General features: G+C 36.4%; 1 protein-coding gene across 3 annotated transcripts in view; it reads right to left on the bottom strand.

The window, feature by feature from the left end:
- SLC7A11 (solute carrier family 7 member 11) overlaps nt 1–20082 on the bottom strand; it is a 126432-nt gene that overhangs the window by 44055 nt on the left and 62295 nt on the right. For 2 of the 3 annotated variants that reach the window (XM_053216960.1, XM_015073596.3), the window contains one exon: nt 865–8260. The exons of the other annotated variant lie outside the window; for it this stretch is intronic. In XM_053216960.1, the coding sequence (XP_053072935.1) occupies nt 8252–8260 (9 nt within the window). In that variant the 3' untranslated portion in view covers nt 865–8251. Of the gene's footprint in view, nt 1–864; nt 8261–20082 lie in introns of those variants that run through there. 3 annotated transcript variants of the gene reach the window in all.

Below are 20082 nucleotides of genomic sequence, written 5' to 3'. Positions count from 1 at the left end.
GACAGAGACTGAAACTCTCTAGTTTTCTTACATTCTGAAGTTAAGGTATTCCATAGAAATATTCTTTCCATAGAATCTAGTGGATTACTTAAATTTAGAGGTAATAAAAAAATGCATTTAAGAAAAGCTTATCATGAAACCTAATGAATAAAAGTTGTTCATTCATTCATTCACTGAATATATTAATTTAATTAACATTGAATACCTATTATGCTTTAGTCAGTGAAAGACAAAAACACCACACACACACACACACACACACACACACACACACCATTTCAAATTTAGGCAGAGAAGGGAGTCAAGTCTATTGATTACACTGGTGTAATGAGTTCTACAAAAAAGGTGCATCCAAGATGGTGGAGGTATTCTGGGATCAGTCTTGGGGAAGGTTTCTGGAAGAGGTGACTTATGGACTCAGTCTTGAACATTGGATAGAAAATTTGCTATGTGGAAAGCAGAAGATAGGAACGGGGGAGGAAAATATAATTCCTGTAAGAATCCACAGTATGTCGAATGAAATAATAGCATCTTTTTGTTGCTGTTGCTGTTAAACTACTGATAAAACATTTACTATGGCTGCAGAGAATGTTAGAAGTGGTCATTTGTAGCTGGAGAAAGAAGGGTGGAAGATTATGGAAAGTCCTGCACTGTGCAGAGGCTTTTGGATTTTATCCAGCCAGAAAAATAAATAAGTAAATGTGAAACCATGGAAGACTTTTAATATATTTGTGTTTCAGAAAGAACATCCTGGGGCAATCAGAGTCAATGATTGATAAAGTCAATCATTAAAATGAAAGCCTTCGATTTATTGGGATGTATACTGCTTTAAAATTAAAAAAAAAAAAAAGCAAAGCAGGACTTTTATTCAAACTATAAAATGTTTATTTCATTTCTATTTAAAATATTTTCAAGTAAAAATATGGACAAAAATACATATATGAAGGTTGAAGCAACTAGAAGCATGACCGGTATGCATATACATAAATACAATTGAAATTAAATTCATTGCAAAATTGAGTGACATCATATTGCACCAAAATTTATTCCATCCAAAACACATGTGTCAAGACATGTTTCTACCAGATGAAAGCACTCTTATTTCATAGTATCTTACCACTTATACAAATAGCCCATAAACATCATCTGGCAATGTGATTGCTGCAGCAGAACTCTCCCCAGAGGGAAATCATTAAACTATAGAAAAATCCATTTTATTTCACATATGATGCTTATATGATGGCATAGGCATCAGTGCCAGAGAACCTTAAGCAACACAACACAATTCACACATGAAAGTCCCTTTGCACCATTTATATTTTTATATCAAATATCTAAATAAATCAGTACTCCTAACATGGTTGGAATACAGATGCAGAAAAGGAATTTTGTTATTTAAGAATTTATAAATATAAGACGTTGTATAAAATTTGTATAAAATATGCACAAACCCCTCTACCAAGTTTTATCATCATAACGCCAGAGTGAAGAAACCCCACCACAGATGAGGACCATTTAGGATATTGAGGCTCATTCTTCCTCAGCTGGATTTCTCTGTTCTTGTACTTTAGATCACCAGACCAAACCCTGTTCCCCCTGCTCCTTACTTAGGGGAATGGTACAAGGTCACGACAGATGAATTCCAGATTCAAGTTGAGGGATAGAGCTGGTCTGTAAATTACAATTTAAGCATAGATCAAAGAGATGCCTGCCAGCACAACCCTCCAGAGTATTCTACCATTTTTCACTGGGCTAATTGATTCCATGAGTGCAAATTATTGATGCTTGCCATAGAATGTCAGAGGCATCTAAATACATTCATATCCAGTACCTAATAATGTGTTGATACAAACATACCAACACATATATTTTCTACCCCTTGATAATTGAAGAAGAAGTCACCGTTACTAGGTCAGATTTTAACACAAAGCTCACTAAACCCATTTCCTATAAAGTAAATACAGATACACATACAATAAGAAGACGCAAAAAATTCATCATGAAATGAATTCTGAGTCGATAACTAAACACTATCTCTACCAGTGCATCACTACCATCTAATCCACTCTACGATAAGTAGAAAAAAAAAATAAGTTCTATGAAATCTAGAGTCAAATCTTCGTCAGAAAAGTAGGACAAATTAAGTTCGCCAAGCATTCAGTACGAGAGGCCATTTGTCTTGCCTTTTTCTGACTTGTACTTATTATAAAACCACAGGTAGCCAACAGCATTGGTAAAACACAACTACATGTCTGCTCACCAATTTGGCACAGAGAGAAGACACTATATTTCATGATACTAAGCAATGCGCTTTTAACACGACTGATGCGTACATTTGCAAACTTCTCAAAATGTTGAGGGTACCACTGAAAACTCATTACTATTGTATTGCAACCCATCTACAAAGAAATAGAAACTTGAGGCCCATGCCTGTGTTCAAAGTAACATTGGCCCCAAATATCCTAAAAGAGTAAAGCCATATCTCACTCTCTGTACATGGATAGCGTCAAAAGAAGAATCTGGTTTTCAAGATGTAAGAATCAAAAAGTTTAGATCCAGATTTACAGCATTAGTAATAATCCTAAAGGGAAACTATTAGGTAAAAAACTTCTCCAGGGAGAGGATTAAAAAAAATACAAGACTACTTAAATTTTTTGGAGGATTCTTGTGGTTTGTGTAATAACCCTAGATATATATTGTTCTTTTGCTTCCAAAGCAATTCAAAAGTGCTATATGGTAGTGTTTGAAATCATTAAAACACACAGTTTCATGTAGATCACCTCTATTCTGTGAAAAGCATACATTCATTTGAAACAATCTGTTTTATTTCCCCAAAGCATTATTTTACTTGAATATAATATTTCTTTATATTGCATTAGTCAGTATATGGAAATTTGGAATGAAGGAGAAATTCTATGGAAAAAATAAATCAGAAATCCTTTGAAATAAGACAGTTCAAACCTAGAACCAGGGAACCACATTGCATTGCCTCCAGGTGTGATTACAAATGAGCTTCTGAGCAAGTGCTGAAGACGGTTAATTAGTAGGATAAGTGAGGTCTATCTTCACAATCCTCATGCAAGTCAGATCCCTCACAACCCAACCAATTATACAGATGCAATACCCAAAAGCCTAATGTTTTCCCACAAGACTCTGTGCAAAATACACTGTCGCCCAAGGTGCTCAAAATACAGTCACTTCTGCGAAAGACGTAACTGTGCATTAGTCTTTTTTGTTTCTCTAGCGTTCAGCATGACCTTTAGAGGCCTCAAGAGGTAATAAGGACTCGGCAAGCAAGTCTGCTAACCAATAAATTAATTCACTTGAAAGTCATGCTTTGAAAAAAGTCAGTAGTGTGTATGTTGAGGGAAAAACAAGTATGTTCACTTTCAAACCAGTGCACCCATCTGCATGGCTCTCAGATGCCTACTGCTCCACAGTTTTCTTGAGAGATTTATACCATAAATGTACCCTTGATCCAAGTAGTTGAAATACACACATGTAACAGATAACTATTTCATATAACTACCTCCCAATGATATTTTAAAGCCAATGGTAACAAAGAGATGAGAAATGAGGACTTCCGGAATGTAAGCCACGTGGTAGTTTCACACTAAGGATATCTAGGTAATTGTATAAATTCAAATTAAGACTCACTCCCATCGAAAGGATATCATGCCAAAATGTGACAAAATAAAGGAAATCATTGGCCCATTAAAAAAAAACCCAGAATGATTCAAAAATATCAAGCTAATATCCTTAGAAGTTCTAAAGAAGGACAATATCTCACAACATGGAAACCTGGAGAACTTTCTGTGAGACCATGATTTATGCCTTTGTGACTTTGTATAGGATCTAAATATAGGCCAAACACTTTTTAGAAACCAAATAATTTGAAAATGCAACAAAAAGAAGCAAGGATTATCTTCAAAAATTGGCTCTTAAAATACCTTTTTAAGTGCATTAATAATACTACCTAGAGGTTACACTTTTAGGTATTATATATATTGAGATACACGTAAAATACTGTTTATGAGAAAATAAACCTAAAATACACTTATAGGTAATCAATTCTTTTACCTTATATGTAAAGTATGTAAACAGAAGCTGTCAAGATGACTCATTATCTACTCTATATCCACCACAAGCTTCTTGCCAGTTACACAATGTCATACTTTAATTCCTGACTTTGAATTGTTAGCAAGTAAAATGTGACTCTGTAAACATCATCAGCACCAACATACAGCATATCATGTAGGGTAAAATGAAGCACAATTACATTTAAGTAAAATCAGTCTTTTACTCATCTGCACTCAAATCCCAAATCTCTCGAGAGTTCTTTCCTAAGAGAGTTACAATGAAAACCCCACTCATTGTTTTTCTATCACTCAGAACTGAAACGTAAAAAAAATGTCAAAAATGAACTCCCTCCATTTATATCAAGTAATATATATTATGAGAAACTCATTTGTAGTTTTATATAGAGATACTTAAAGTAACTCAAAACTTTATTTAAAAACATTCTATAAACGGCCCATGTTTATTTCTAACAGAAAAAATAATGGAAGTTATTTTACCTTACTCACAAGGATAGATGCAGATTTTGTAGGGCCAGAAATGTATATACTTTTTCTGATCTCCGTCAAGAAAATTAATGAGAAATTCTTAATGCAAAATTAGGTACAGACTTGAAAGGGGCATGTCTAAGTGAGGGCACTGAAGCTACATCCCATTAGCTACTCGGGATATCCACCTTTCCACAACAATTAACATCCAACAGTTCTCTGACTATGCTGCACAATAAATTACACCAAAATATCATCACTTCCAGTCACGTGCTATCTGCCATTTCCTGCTACTCTGACGTTCAGTATTCTATCTTTTTATAACCTCTACCTCAATTATAAGAAATCCACTATCGATCAAAGATGCCCCCTTTCTTGGTTAGCACTACATTCATCTATAAATAGAGAGAAAATAATGAGTTTCCTGATGACTGATTACAGTTCATAAAAAATTATGTTAAGTAATTATACTCGTGTTAACCATCTGTTAATCTATCAAATAGCAACTGGAGAAACAACTCTACTAGACACATAAAATAATCCCGAAATTTGTTTCAAGGTACATATTTTAGTGTTCAAGAAACCGCTATGCATTGCTAACATAACCTAAGAACCTGTCCTACTTTTGTGCCAGCAGGGATGGGGCAGATACAGTATAAACACATGCGTGTATTTGTGCGTGTGCACACTTAACATTATGTTCGGTATGGAGTCTGCCATCTTTTCTATTCCAAGTCTTTAATCTCCTAGAGACAAGAACAAGGTCTACTTCTAGGTAACCTAATCATTTACAATAGTCCAGTTTTCTTCATTTGATCAAAGAAAAATCTCGGGAAAATAATCCAACATTTTTAAAAATGAGTCAAAAACATTTAGTGAAATATTCAAAATTATGTAAGGAGGATCAGTCCATTTTTTACTCAAACTGTTTTAGTTTTAGGAGTCTTCACTAGATCTGTTTAATTCATAATGAAATAGTTGAGACTATGTTCTCCAAAGAGTATACATTTGAAAGAGAGTATATTAGTTGTCTTAAACTGTATGGGCCACTTTGACTTTTTGCGTTATAATAAATTCATAATATGTATATAAACATTTGAATATACACACTGGTATGGGTATATTGCATATAATGGTTTATATATAATTCTCTCTATAAATAATTTTAAATATATGAGAAAGAAAATTTTATTTACCACAAATAAAAATATACATTTTAGTGTGCAGGTGAGTTTTCAACTAGAATTGGCTTGATGTGATACCATCTGAATAATAATTAATGAATATCAATTTGCTGATTTCGGAAACCTTGCATCTTGCTGTGATGTATCCTAACAGTAAGCTGAAGAACAACTTAATCTTCATCACTTTTAAAAAAACTACTGGCTGACTTTCTCTGTGGTTAAAACGTTATGACGGTAGCATTAGAAATTTAACAATGCAAAAATCTGTTTTGAAAATGATGGAAAAAATAATGGATATGTATCCTAGTCAGTTTGTATAATGTTATACTAAAAAAAATTTAAAAAAAGATAAACAAAATGAGACCTATATGCCACGGTAAGATATAGGCACATTATTCTCAAGAATAATCAAGAACTACGCAAACCTCTCCATGAGATTTTATCAGTTTTCTTTTCATTAGGGAAAAAAAAATCTCAAGAAGAGTTTTGTTTATATATATGGGCCTAAACTCTAAATAATAATAATAATAATAATAATAATAATAATAATAAAGGAAAATAAAGAAAATGTGTTTTTACCTCAGTAACAATATAGTGGGGAGAGATACAGACAAATGGATACAGGAAGCAGAGGCTACAGATCAAAATTTGAAAACCATATGGTAAGAGAAGAAGGAAGGAATTTTTATGAATTCACTTAGAGACCCAAACACAGGTTTGGCTGAAAAAAAATGTCCATCTTGGATGTGTATTAAATGTTATCAAGAGCAAAAATTGAAATTAGTGAATTGGAATTGCCTCATATTATAAATCATAATTTCTACTTTGGTCAATTGTTTATGAACTATCAGCTCTTGATTATCTTAATCAGTGTAATTCTTTCCAAAATTGTTACTTTTAAAATTAAAGGATAAACATACTCAGGTATGATGGACTACTTGATCTTGGTTGTATGTAAATAATAATTTATGCTTTCTACCATTATTTGACACTTATTTGAAAATTCCACAATATTTTCCAAACTTAGCATTAAAACACCTGTCTGAATACACACACACACACACACACACACACACACACGCACACACTTTCACCTTTCGGTGAATTTGTTATCAGTTATCTCTTTTGCAAGTTGAATGATAATTAAGGTGAGGAAATTACTGACAAAGTTGAGATAAAGAATGGGAAATTTTTAGAAACATCAGTTGTAAAACTTATTTAACTGTGACATTTTCTTCCTCAATTTTTATGTAAATATATGCCTTTCCTAATTAATCTGGACAGTTATATCTGAAGAGATATTTTAACAGAATATAAAATATATAAAGGAAAGGTATAAACTGTCAAAATTTATCACCATGTAAAAATAACTATGAAATTTTTAAAAAATGTTCATAATTACTAACACTGCATATAGATGGGATTATAGTGTTGGACATAATATTTTGGGTATTTTCTTTCTTGGTGATTTTTTGTCTTTTATGGACATGGCAATTTGAAGATTCAAAAATGCACATGTTTAGATATGTTATCAAGGGGCAAATTATTAGCGAAACAAGTGACTGTGCTTAAGATGATTTAATACCAAACTGAGTATTGCTTAGTATTAATACCAAACTGGTATTTAATACCAAACTGAGTATTGCTAAGACAGATGCTACATCCTTTCCTGATCAAATGGGCTGCCATGAAAATAAAGTGGCCCATAACCATGGAGCTTCCTGATAATGAGTGAAAACACCCTAACATCATCAATTATCAATAATTTTTAGACATAATTCCTGGATTTTTCTCATGAACAACAGCCCCTAGAAGCTCTTTAATGTATTCATTGAAATTGGGCATATCGCCCCTGCCCTTTGTTCAAAATGCTCTGGGTACAATTCATTACAAGATGGTATCTAAGTTAGTATCTATGGGGAAGCAATACAATGCTGATGTGAAATAAATGTCTTCCTTTGCTTGGTCCATAATGATGACGCATGCCTTTTATCCCCCAGAAGAATAGAAAACACTTTTCACAGTATAGTCAACTACAGTATGCAAAAATTGTCTGTTATAGATCCCATATATACAGAAAACATCTTGGTGTTCAGTTTGAAGGTTCTTAGCCATATGTTATAAAGACCACTGAAGTAATGTTTCATGCAGTAGTCTTTTTCCTCTAACTTCATATAGGTATCAGGGATTCAAAGATCATGTGAGCTCGTGGAAGGCTTGCATATCCACTTTCTATAACTACATGGAGTTATAACTAAATTTCTTAGAAACCAGTTTGAATACACTAAAAGATACGAATAGAAATAACTGATTCCTTTAGTCCATCACCAAAGTTGAAATCTTCTGGATTTTCATAAAATGAAGTGAAGATCCACATTTTGTTTCAGCCCTTTGGGCAGAAACAAGGCCAAGCACAGATTGCCAAGATTTCAAATGCATTAATTCATAATTTATGACAATCTTCTTCTGGTACAACTTCCAGTATTATTTGTAATGTTCTGGTTATTCTGTCTACAAAGGAATAAAGAAGAGAAATTAAAAATGTACAGAAATCAGAAATGTATAAAAACAGCAACATGAGAATTATTTGGGGTTGAATACTGAAAATACACAACCGCCTATTTCACAGAGCGCTTTCAAGAATTATTTACTTCATTAGAATCCCATCATGCTCAATTAATTTATTTGTCACTTCTGCAACTTCCCATGATGGCTTCTCGGCAAGAATACATTAATATTTTGTATTCAAATAGGAACTTTAATTCATAGACCAGGAAGCTGAAAATATTTTGAGGCAACAGAAGGAAGATATAAATAAACATTCAAAACTACACTTCATATTCGGTTTCAAATTGTTTTGTTGTTTTAGTACCTGTGAGATTACAACCAATTCCTCAGCAAAATCAAACTGACTCATACTGTAATGTCCAGTCTCAAACTTGTAGACTATTACTGAGTAAAACATCTTATGTCTCAGGGCTTTATTACTTCATCTGCAGAATGAGGGATTTGGGAGTGCCATCAGCAGCATGGAGGGCTAGGAAGTCCTAACACTTGCCTCTACACACACACACACACACACACACACACACGCACACATGCACATACGCATGCATGCACGCAAACTGAAGAGACCCAAGAACAATAAATAAACAGCTACAAACTGAAGAAAACAGCTCAGGGAGATTTCCAAACAACAAAGAAAAAGGAACAAAAGTGTGGCAGAGCTCAAAAATTGATGTCTACATAGAAATGTAGAGAAAGCATTTTGCCTGTATCACCCCATCCCCAGTCAGAAGCTGGAGGACCCCAGCAAGCCTCATCCTGTGAATGACTGCAGCTTTTGCTACTGAGGTCTCCCACAGTCCTCAGTGATGCTGGTCCCAGCTGATGCAGCATCCTAGAGTGCCCCCACTCCTCATCTGTTCCCTGAGGCTGGGGCTGCTGCTGAGGTGAGACTTGCCTTTGTGGGCTTTGGCTGTTGATGTACCTACCCCGCTGTCAAGCGTTGGGTGCCACGGCACAGCACCATGCACTAAATTGGTACTGCCACTTTTCTTGGCCCGCTCTAGCCCCAGAATGGGGTTTTATCCCATCATTACTCAGGCAAGCTCCCCTCCATTAAGCCCCAACCTCAGAGTCCCTAGCTACTTTTTGGCTATCATTATTGGGACTGTGCTATTGTAGCCCTGAGCCCTCCCCTCACAACTCGCCCAGGTCAAGACTCTGAACTGTCATTGCTGCTCAGAGACGGACTCTTACTGTGCTGCCCCCTGCCCCCAGGTTCCAGGTCCTGGCTCTGATTCATCATTGCCAGGGGCACTGCCACTACCCTAAGTGTCACTCACTCCCTGTGTCCCAAGTCACACTTTGGCTACCATTACTGGGGCTGTTCCACTATTGCTCTGAGAACTCCCATCCCAGGACTCTGAACTGTCATTGCCAAGATGGGCATTTGCTTCCCTGACCCCTGTCCTGTGGGTTCTAGGTCACAGTTCTGACCTATCATTGCTAGGGGCACTGCTACTACCCTGGGCCCTACCCATCAAGCTTCAAGGCAGAGCTCTGATCCATCACTGCTGGGACAAGGCTACTGCTGCCCTTAACCCTACCCCCCAGGTCTCTGGTTGTAGTTCTGAAATGTCATTGCCAAGGCAGTGTTGCTACTGCTCTGTGCCCGGATCCCTGGGTCCCAACATGTGCCTTTAACAGACCACTATCAGAGTTATGCTGTTGCTATTGTGAGTGCACTGGTGCCAGAGTTGAGATTTTCACCACATCCTCAGGCTGTGCTACTACTGCACTTTGCCCCTCTGGGCCCAAGCCACCACTGCACTCTGTTATGCCAGGACCTTTGTCACTGCTGCATTCCCTCCTGCCAGCAGGAGCCACGGTTGGTGAACTTTGAAGACTCAGGTACCAGCTGCATGGGCTATCTGCAGACGCCCACACTGTAGACATCAGTGCTACAGCCACAGCAAGCACACCTATGCCTCAGGTTCCAGGCACGGTGGTCTTATCTGAGGATGCCAGCTCCAATGCTACTCTGGGGGCTCTGAGTGCCAGCATGTCAGACCAGGTGCCAAGGAAGGACTCCTTAACTAGAATTTCCTTCTGTGGGCAAAAAATCCCACTAAGGCTATCAGCGGACTTCTTGGCAGAAAACTTGCAGACCTGAAGAGAATGGGGTGATATATTCAAAGGCCTCAAAGGAAAAAAAAACAAAACAAAAAAAACAAAAAACAAAAAACTGCCATCAACCAAGAATACTTCATTCAGAAAAGCTGTCATTCAGAAATAAAGAAGAGTAAATATTTTACCAAACAAAAGCTGAAGGATAGACTTGGCTATAAAAATGCTAAAGAGGGTTCTTCAAGATAAAAAAAAAATAGTAACAAGAAAACATATGAAAGTGTAAAATTCACTGGTGAAGGTAAATATATAGTCAAACTGAAAATACTCTCGTATTGCGATGGTATTGTGTGAATGACTTTGAGATTTGCAATATGGTTAAGAGACAAAATTGTTAAAAGTAGCTATAGGTACAATATTTTGTTAATGGACACACAATGTAAAAGATGCAGATCGGGACATCAAAATTAATTGTGTGGGGGAGGCAAGTAAATGGGTAAAACTCTACTATGCAATTGAAGTTAGGTTGTTACCAGCCTAAAATAGATGGCTATGAATATAAGATGTATTATGAAAGCCTCATGGTAACCATAGAGTAAAAACCTATAATAGATACCCAAATGGTAAAGAGAAAAGAATCAAAACAAACCACTACAAAAATATCATCAACTCATAAAGAAAGCAAGCAAGAGAGGAAGAACTAAACATAGGAACTATAAAACAATCAGAAAATAATTAACAAAAAGCCAGTAGTAAGTTTTTATTGATCAATAATTACTTTAAATATAAATGGCTTAATCTCCAATTAAAAGACACAGTATGGCTAAATGGATTAAAAAACAAAACAAAACAAGATTTGTCTACATGTTACCTCTAAGAGACACATTTAAGCATAAGGCCATTCACATGCTGAAAGTAAGGGGATGAAAAAAGATAATTCAAGCAAATGGAAACCAAAAGAGAGCAGGGATAGCTATGCTTATATCAGACAAAATGGACCTTAAACTAAAAATGGTAAAAAGAAACAAAAAAGATGATTGCATAATGATAAAAGGATCAATTCATCAAAAAGATACAATTTTAATCATATATGTACCCCAAACTGGAGCACCTAAATATATTAGGCAATTATTAAGGGAGAAATAGACAGCAATAGTAGAGAAATTCACTACTCCAATTTCAACAATGGATAGATTACCCAGACCAGAAAATCAATAAGGAAATAATGGATTTGAATGATACTTTAGACCAAATGAACCTAACAGACATATATATAACATTCCATCCAACAACGGCAAAATACACATTCTTCTCAAGCACGTACAGAACATTCTTTAGGATAGATCACATGATAGGTCACAAAACCCTGTTAGCAAATTTAAGAGGATTGAAATTATACCAAGTATCTTTTTAACTGCAATGGCATAAAGATAAAATCAATAACAAGAGGAAAGCTAAAAAATTCACAAATATGTAGAGATTCTCCTGAACAACCAATAGGTCAAAAAAGGAATCAAAAGGGAAATCAAGAAATATAGTGAAATTAACTAAGAGGACTCAAAAATTAAAATAATAAGGAAAGAGGGGGCATTTTAACTGATACCACAGATACATAAAGGATTATGAGAGACTTCTATGAACCATTATATGCCAATAAACTGAATAATCTAGAATAAATGGATAAATTCCTGGAAACATATGGCCTCCTAAGATTAAACCATGAAGTAAAAAAATCTAAACAAACCAATACCAAGTAAGGAGATTGAGTCACTAATAAAAATCCTCCCAACACAGAAAAGCCTGGGAATAGATGGTTTGCACTGGCCAAACATTTAAAGAAGTATTAACACCAACCCTTCTCAAACTGTTCCAAAAAATTCTAAAGGAAGGAACACTCCCAAATTCATTTTATGAGGCCAGCATTATGCTGATACCAAAGTCAGACAAAGACATTATAAGAAAAGAATACCACAGACCAATATTCCTGATGAATACAGATGCAAAAATTTTCAACAAAATATTAGCAAATAAAATTCAACAACCTAATAAGAGGATCATTTACCTATCATTAAGTAGGCTTAATGAGCTGCAAGGATGCAAGGATGCAAGGATGCATTAAATATAGTACTGGAAATCCCAGCCAGAGCAATTAAGCAAGAAAAAGAAATAAAAGGCACTCATATCAGAAAGATATAAAATGATCTCTGCTCACAGATGGTGATCTCATATATAGAAAACTCTAAACACTCCACTAAAAATCTGCTAGAACTAATACATGAATTCAGTAAAATTGTAGGATACAAAACCAACATATAGAAATCAGTTGCATTTCTATACAGTAACAACAAATTATCTGAAAGAGAAATTAAGAAAGCAATTCCATTTACAATTACATCAAAAACAATAACATATTTTAGAAACAAATTTAACCAAGGAGGTGAAATACTTGTATACTGACAATTATAAGACATTGATGAAAGAGATTCAAGAAGATACAAATAAATGGAAATATATCTCATGTTCCTATACTGGAAGAATTAATACTGTGAAAATGTCCATATGACCCAAAGTAATCTACAGATTTAATACAATCCCAATCAAAATTCCAAAGACATTTTTCACAGAAATAGAAAAAAACTATCCTAAAATTTGTTTGGAATAACAAAAGACCCTGAATAGCCAAAGGAATCCTGAGAGAGAAGAATTAAACTGGAGGCCTCAAAATACTTGATTTCAAGCCATATTACAAAGCAACAGTAATCAAAACAGTATGGTAATGGCATAAAAAGAGGCACATAGGTCAAGGGAACAGAATAGAGAGCCTATATATAAATCCCTACATATATAGTAAACTAAGTTTTGACAAGAATGCCAAGAATGCACAATGGAGAAAGGAGAGTCTCTTTAATGAATTGTTCTAGGAAAACTGTATATCCACATGCAAAAGAATGAAACCCTAGCTTGGGCCCCTATCTTACGCCATTCACAAAAATTAACTCAAAATGGATCAAAGATTTAAGTGTAAGACCCAAGATCATAAAATCCCTAGAAGAAAACATAGGGGAAAAGATCCTTGACATTGGTCTAGGCAATGATAAGTCACTAAAAGTACAGGCCACAAAAACTAAAATAAATGTGGCTATACTAAACTAGACAGTTCTGCACAGCAAAGGAAATAATCAACGAGTTGAGAAGACAACTTACTGAATGGGAGAAAACATTCACAAATCATACATCTGATAAGGGACTACTATCCAAAATAAAGAACTCCTACAACTCAATAGCAAAAAAGAAAATAATCCAAATAAAAACCTGAATAGACATTTTTTTCAAATGTCATACCAAGGTATAGGAATGGCTAACAGGTAAATGAAAAGGTATTCAACATCAATAATCACCAGGGAAATGCAAATCAAAACCATAATGGGACATTACCTTACACGTGTTAGGATGTTTTTTTTGTTTTTTTTTTTCAAAAAGACAAGGGATAACCAATATTGGTGGGGATGTGAAGGAAAGGGAACCCTTATACACTACTGGTGGCAATGTAAATTGCTTTACCCATTATGGAAAACATAATGGCAGTTCCTCATAAAACTACCTATGATCCAGAAATCCTATTCCTGGTGATTTGTGCAAAGGAATTGAAGTCAATATCTCAAAGGAATATCTGCATGCATACCTAAGTTAATTGCAGCATTATTCACAATAGCCAAGATATGGAAACAACCTAAGTGTTCATCAACAGAAAAACGGATAAGAAGATGTGATTATACACACACACCCATGTAAACACACACACAATGGAATATATTCAGCCATGAGAAAGAAGGAAATCCTGCCATTTGCAATAACATTATGCTAAGTGGGATGAGTCAGAGAAAGACAAATACTGTATAATATCACTTATATTACAGAATCTAAAACACTGAACTTGTTAAAATAGATGGTAAAAGGATGATTGCCAGAGTTTAGGGGGTCAGGGAATTGGAGAGATATTGTTTAAGAGTACAAACTTAGTTATGGAGATCTAATGCAAAACATAGTGCTTATAATCGACAATATTGTATTGTAAAAATTTCTAAGAGACTAAATATGAACTGTTCTCAATAACAAAAAGAAATGACAAAGATGTGTCATGATAAAAGGTGTTAATGCTAGTGTGGTAATATTGCAATATATAAATGTATCAAACCAACACATTCTACATCTGAAATTTATACAATGTCATAACGTCAAGTATAACTCAATTAAAAAAACAACTTAACTAAAAGAAGAAGGGGCTTAGATTAGAAAGTAGTTCCCAAAATGTAATCACTGGACTGGGATCACTAGCATAGGCTGATATACCAGAAGTGCAACTTTTCAAAGCCTTATTCCAGACCTACTAAGTTGGAAACTAAAGGTGGGGCCCAGAAATCTATGATTCTACTAGACACTAAAATATAGAAACTAGCGGGCTGGATGATCTCTAAGGTTATTTTATCTTGGCAATCCTAGAACTCAGCAATGCTAGTTTCTCAGCGTGTTAGTTCTTGTTCATCTCTGATCTTTGTAATCAATCCCTACAGAACCTCTTCAAACTGTACTGATGCTGGAGCCTCTAGAGCCTATCTTCTTGATAGTTTCAGACCCACATCGTCTCTCATCCAGACATACAATCTTTCTCCCCTTTCATGACTTGTCAACTGTAATAGTCCCTTCCAAGCAGTATTTCATGTCACTGCAAAAGGTATATTTTTTATCCTTTGCTTTGCAATAGTGTTCTTCAAAGTTGTTTTTCTTCACGCACTAATTTTTATAATATACATTAATTATAAAGAGCCCAGCACAGTTCTGGCAAAGGGTAAACTCCATGTAAATTTTTCTTGAATAAATTACATTTGTTAACAGCCTATTCTACACTGAGATGTGTGTGGAACACAAGGGAGTGCTCAAGGGTAATAAAAATCCATGTTTATAGAAAAGGGAAATGGTAAAATTACCTAAGAAAAATAGATTGTGGGAAGGTAAGTATCCATCAATAGAATGGGATATATGGCTTTTGTAAGCAGAGAAGGAACCAGGGCTATCTGGTAGGTTGAAACAGTAGGAGAGTTCAGGCATCTGCAATAGTGGATTGCAAAGCAGTGAGGTTAAATTTACATCCTCTCCAACTCTTCCCCCCATGACTGGCGTGTGTGTGCGGCTCACTTCCATGCATGGGGGGGGAGGGGCGGGGGGAGGGTTGCCTACTCACATTTATGTACTGAACAAAAGCCTTTTCCAAAAGTCTGTTTCTGCATTCTGGGACCCCCAGCCCTTTGCTTTCTTAGACCTCTTACTTACCCATGTCACAACACAGCATCAGTTTCAGAGAAAAGGAGAACAACTTAGAGATCCTGATGCTTTGCTAGTGTGACATTCTCCTTTCTGAAAGCTCAATTTAGATCTTCTATTCAGCAGCACACAGAGGGGCAAAGAATCTGTCTTCTGGTTCTGCACACCCATTCCCTTCTTCCATGTTCAATCAGTTCTGTTACATTCTCTCCTCTGACTCTCATATTCTCTCCTGGGATCTCAAAATTTGAATAATTGTCATCATAAAGGAGGTTTGGGCAGAAGTGACTGATTTTGGCCTGAGTAAGCTGTTAGAGTTAACCCATCTTTTCCTTCTAGGTCATCTACATCCATGGGGTCAGACAGAGGTACTCAGCAGACCCAAGTAACCTGCTATAGAAGCTTCCTGCTTGCCCAGAAAAGCTGCAGAGCATGTGGAACTCAGCTGCATCCATGCTCACTTAAGGCTTTTGCCTTTGGAGATAATCAACTCCATGACACTATCCTTTCAAACAAAGTTGAGCCAATGAGTCTGCATTGGGTGTTTTCAGTATCTGCAAGCCCCAAGAGCAAATAGCAATTGCAGTATTTTTAGCTTTACTTTTCACGTTCAGTCATTTTTGAAATCAGCTGAAACAACTAACCTTGCAAAAGCTGATTTACCCAAGAACACTTGGTACAAGTATGGGGACCTGTACCCAAAATGGGCTAAGTCTGTGAAGTATTAGCACAAAACCAATCTTCTCCACAAGCCATAGTAAAAATAACAGCATGTGTGTTGTTTTTTGTTTGTTTGTTTATTTGTTGTTGTTTGTTTTTGTTTAAAAAAAAACAGCTTCCAAAACATTTCTCATGCATGGTTTCATTTCAGCCTTACAGTGAAGATGGTTTGGGCCCCTGAGAAATGTAGGCAAGCTTAACTAATTTAAAATATGGCAATGCAGTCTTCTTGAACAGCCAATCAAATGCATTACACAGCTTTCAAGGAGGTATCATAAACGAAGTTATCGTGACAGACTGTAAGAAGCATCTGCTTTTAGAACACCAGAATTACAAAGTCCTTGTCTACAAAGATGGACTAGGATCATTTTGCTGGTGCTCCCAAGTACCCTTCTTCGTAATCAAAGATGTTGCTTAAATACAGTCGCCCTCCATATCTTGCCCTGACAAGAGGGACCAACTTCCGGTCACCCCACTCATCTCAGCCCTGACACAGTTGGGCTGATAAATAGGGGCAGCCACGTAAAACAGCTGCTGGTGGCCCTAGCCAGGGCTGGCCACGTCTAGCTACCTCTGTGTATTTGAGTATGTCAGTGGGGTGTCTGCCCCATTTTCCTTGGGTGAGAAGCTCATGTTTCTATAAATACATTTAAAAAAATACCCAGAAAAATTCACTACTCTGTCACAGATGGCAGAAAAACGTGTTCTGTGTATCTGACTATTCCCTTAAGAGCACATTTTCTTTTCACCCTAGGAATGCTATCAAACAAAATGTGGTTCAACACTGGCATCCTGTGGCCAGAGAAATTCATCAAATCTCAGAAAATCTCAGATCCTCTGGTTCTGAACATTCCTGGCTATCTGTACCGCGTGGCTTTTTTCACCATTTTCTGAAGGCTGTTCGGTTACCTCACACTGTTTGCAGAAGCACCTTAGGCAAGATGTATTTTGATCAACTATCATTTCGGAAGGCTAACCTGTTCATGTATATTAGGATGAAAATAAATGACAACAGAAGGTCTAAAGAATGTTACCCAACAACAACAACAAAAATTTGATATCAAATCACAGATGCTCTCCAAGTTCACACTGAGTTTTTTTTTCCTAATGAGGAGGCAGTTGGGAAAAGAGGCAAGGTAGTGGGCAAGACTCTGCTGTTTGTGTGTCTGTGTATGAGTGTTTTGTTTTGGCCAAAGGCGAGGAAAATACTTGCTATCGCAGCAATAAATATTATGAATTTTCTTTATTTTACTACAAGAATGCCGCCTAAGAGGAAAATCAAACAAAATTATGGAGGATTGTTGTTTTTGCTACTCACTTTCAAGGCAGCTATAAAGATAAAGGGTTACAAGGCTCACAGTTTAAAGGCAGAATTGCCATGCTCCCCGGTAAGACTTAATGGCATTTTTGAGATCCAAATAACCATTAGGGGACTACTGCATGGCGGCTGCTTTCACAAATGGCTACACTAAATTTGGAGTCCTTGGAGATGTTTGAAACATCATTAGAGACAGAAAAACAACAAAAAACTTCAGCATCACATGAGCGTGGAAAACCATCAAAGAGGGGTCAAGTGTGAAAAGTGGGGAGCTGGTATGCACTGACAAAGAAATGGTGCAAAATACGTGCATGTTAGCAACAGGAAAGGGCACTGAGAGTTGCCTGCCTCCCAACAGGAAGAACACAATCCCTACTATGTGGGGGAAAGCATGGAGTTGGCTCTTTCATCATGCTCCTTCTCATCATAGCCCAACTGTAGGAGTACTAGCTCTTTCTTCCTCAGTTCTCTGGCTTTTCCATGGTGCTCAGGGGTTTGAACTGTCTCTGGCCAGGATCTGAGATAGACCCAGTCCTCACAGTGATGAACGCTAATTCGTCTTAAACGTTGGTCATCAGGATGACAATTATTGTTCAACAAGATTCTTTTTCCTTTCAGAAAAGTTTCTATATTTGCTGCCTACCATGGAGAAAACGGAACTAAAAATATCCCACAGAAAACTGGTGTGATCTAACAAGAAATCGAGCTTAAATACCCTGCTAGACAATCAGTGTGCCCGTGTTAGCCTTGAGGAACCCAATTTTTATAGTAATACCTCTTCAGGGAATAGTGTTACCAGCTAGAAAACAAAATTCAGATATAAATAGCAGTGTAAGGTCTAAATATACCAAATACCAATTAAAAGCTAATAAAGAGTAGTATCAAAAGTCTATTTTAAATGGCTGACTTCTAAATGAGTTTCTGTAACATGCTAGAGAGTCAATATGTAGACATATTATTGCAGGGTTTTTTTGTTTGTTTGTTTGTTTTTGAGTTTTAATAACACTGACATTATTTGTTCACAATTTTATCAGAGATATCAGAAATCTCCCTGAACTTTTTACCAGGTTTTTAAAAATTAATTACAGTAAAAGAAGTAAATTCAAGTGGGTGAGAACAAAAGTTGTTTTCTAAACTCCCCTAACTCAGTAGCAAGAACATGGTTGTTCCTCTGGCTATATTTTTCACTTCTCTCGTGTCCTTCAGGTGCCCACTCTAGAAAGACCATGGACTTTGACGTCCAGTAGATGTGGGTTCAAATCCTGGCTCAATGGTTTAAAATCTTTAACTCAAAAATAAATTCTCTGTCTCCCTGAGTCCTGTTTCCCATCAGACATAGGACTAATAAGCACCATCTCACATATGGAGCTTGTGCAAGACAGAACAAGATGAGGTAAGGAAAAACCTCAGTCAGCAGAGCCCTGACAGATAGGTAGGCTGTCAACAGAGGCTGTCCTAAGCACCCTTTCTATCTACTCTCCCCGATATTTCCTCTCCTATATTTCCTCTCCCCGCAATTTACCTGGTCCCTGAGACCTTTTAGGTTTTCCTCTTTAATATCTTTCACTTTCTCTTGGACCCTGCCAGCACCGTCCATGATCAGAGCCTTCTCAGTCCTTATGCAGGGTTACCGTGGTAACTACCAATCCTGGGCCCTTTCAGCCTTGACCCTCTGTAATCCATCCTCACTGTACCCACAACAATTTCTATAAAATACAGCACTGCCTGAATTTGAATTCTAGCTGGTCTACCTAATATCTGCATGACTTGGAACAAGTTATACGAATTCTTCTACTGTATAACTCAGTATCTGGAAAATGGAGATAATGATTTTTCCTACTTCAGAAGGTTGTTACAAGGATTAAGTAAGGTCATATATGTGCTAACACATAGAAATTACAACATAAATGTGAGGTATAATTCTTCTCTTCATTGTTCTTGCTGTTCTTACGACCCTTTAGCGATTCACCATGCTTATGAAATAGGGTTGTGTTGTAATCATGATATTTGAGGCCTTTGTAGGGCTCTGCCTAATTCCCTATCCCTCAGCAAGAGCAGGTTATGCTATAGAATCAATAAGCTGAGCTCAAACCAGAGTAAAAAATAATTAGGTTAGTAAGGGATTCGAGAAAGCAATTAGGTCATTTATAGAACTGCTGATAAAATTCTATCTAAAAAAGCTCTCTTAAGAAGTGATTAGAGCAGCTCAAACTAAATATCCTGAAAGGATTGAGTGGCTCTACCCTAAACATCCTTCCTGCTTCTTCTTCTCCTAGTTCTAATTAACATGTAATAATGTATTTAAACTAGCAGTTACCTTACTTATACTTTTAAGGTGCATGTG

Source organism: Acinonyx jubatus, chromosome B1 (genome assembly GCF_027475565.1).
Source record: "Acinonyx jubatus isolate Ajub_Pintada_27869175 chromosome B1, VMU_Ajub_asm_v1.0, whole genome shotgun sequence".
Lineage (NCBI taxonomy): Eukaryota > Metazoa > Chordata > Mammalia > Carnivora > Felidae > Acinonyx > Acinonyx jubatus.
This window is presented reverse-complemented; position numbering and strand designations above follow the sequence as displayed.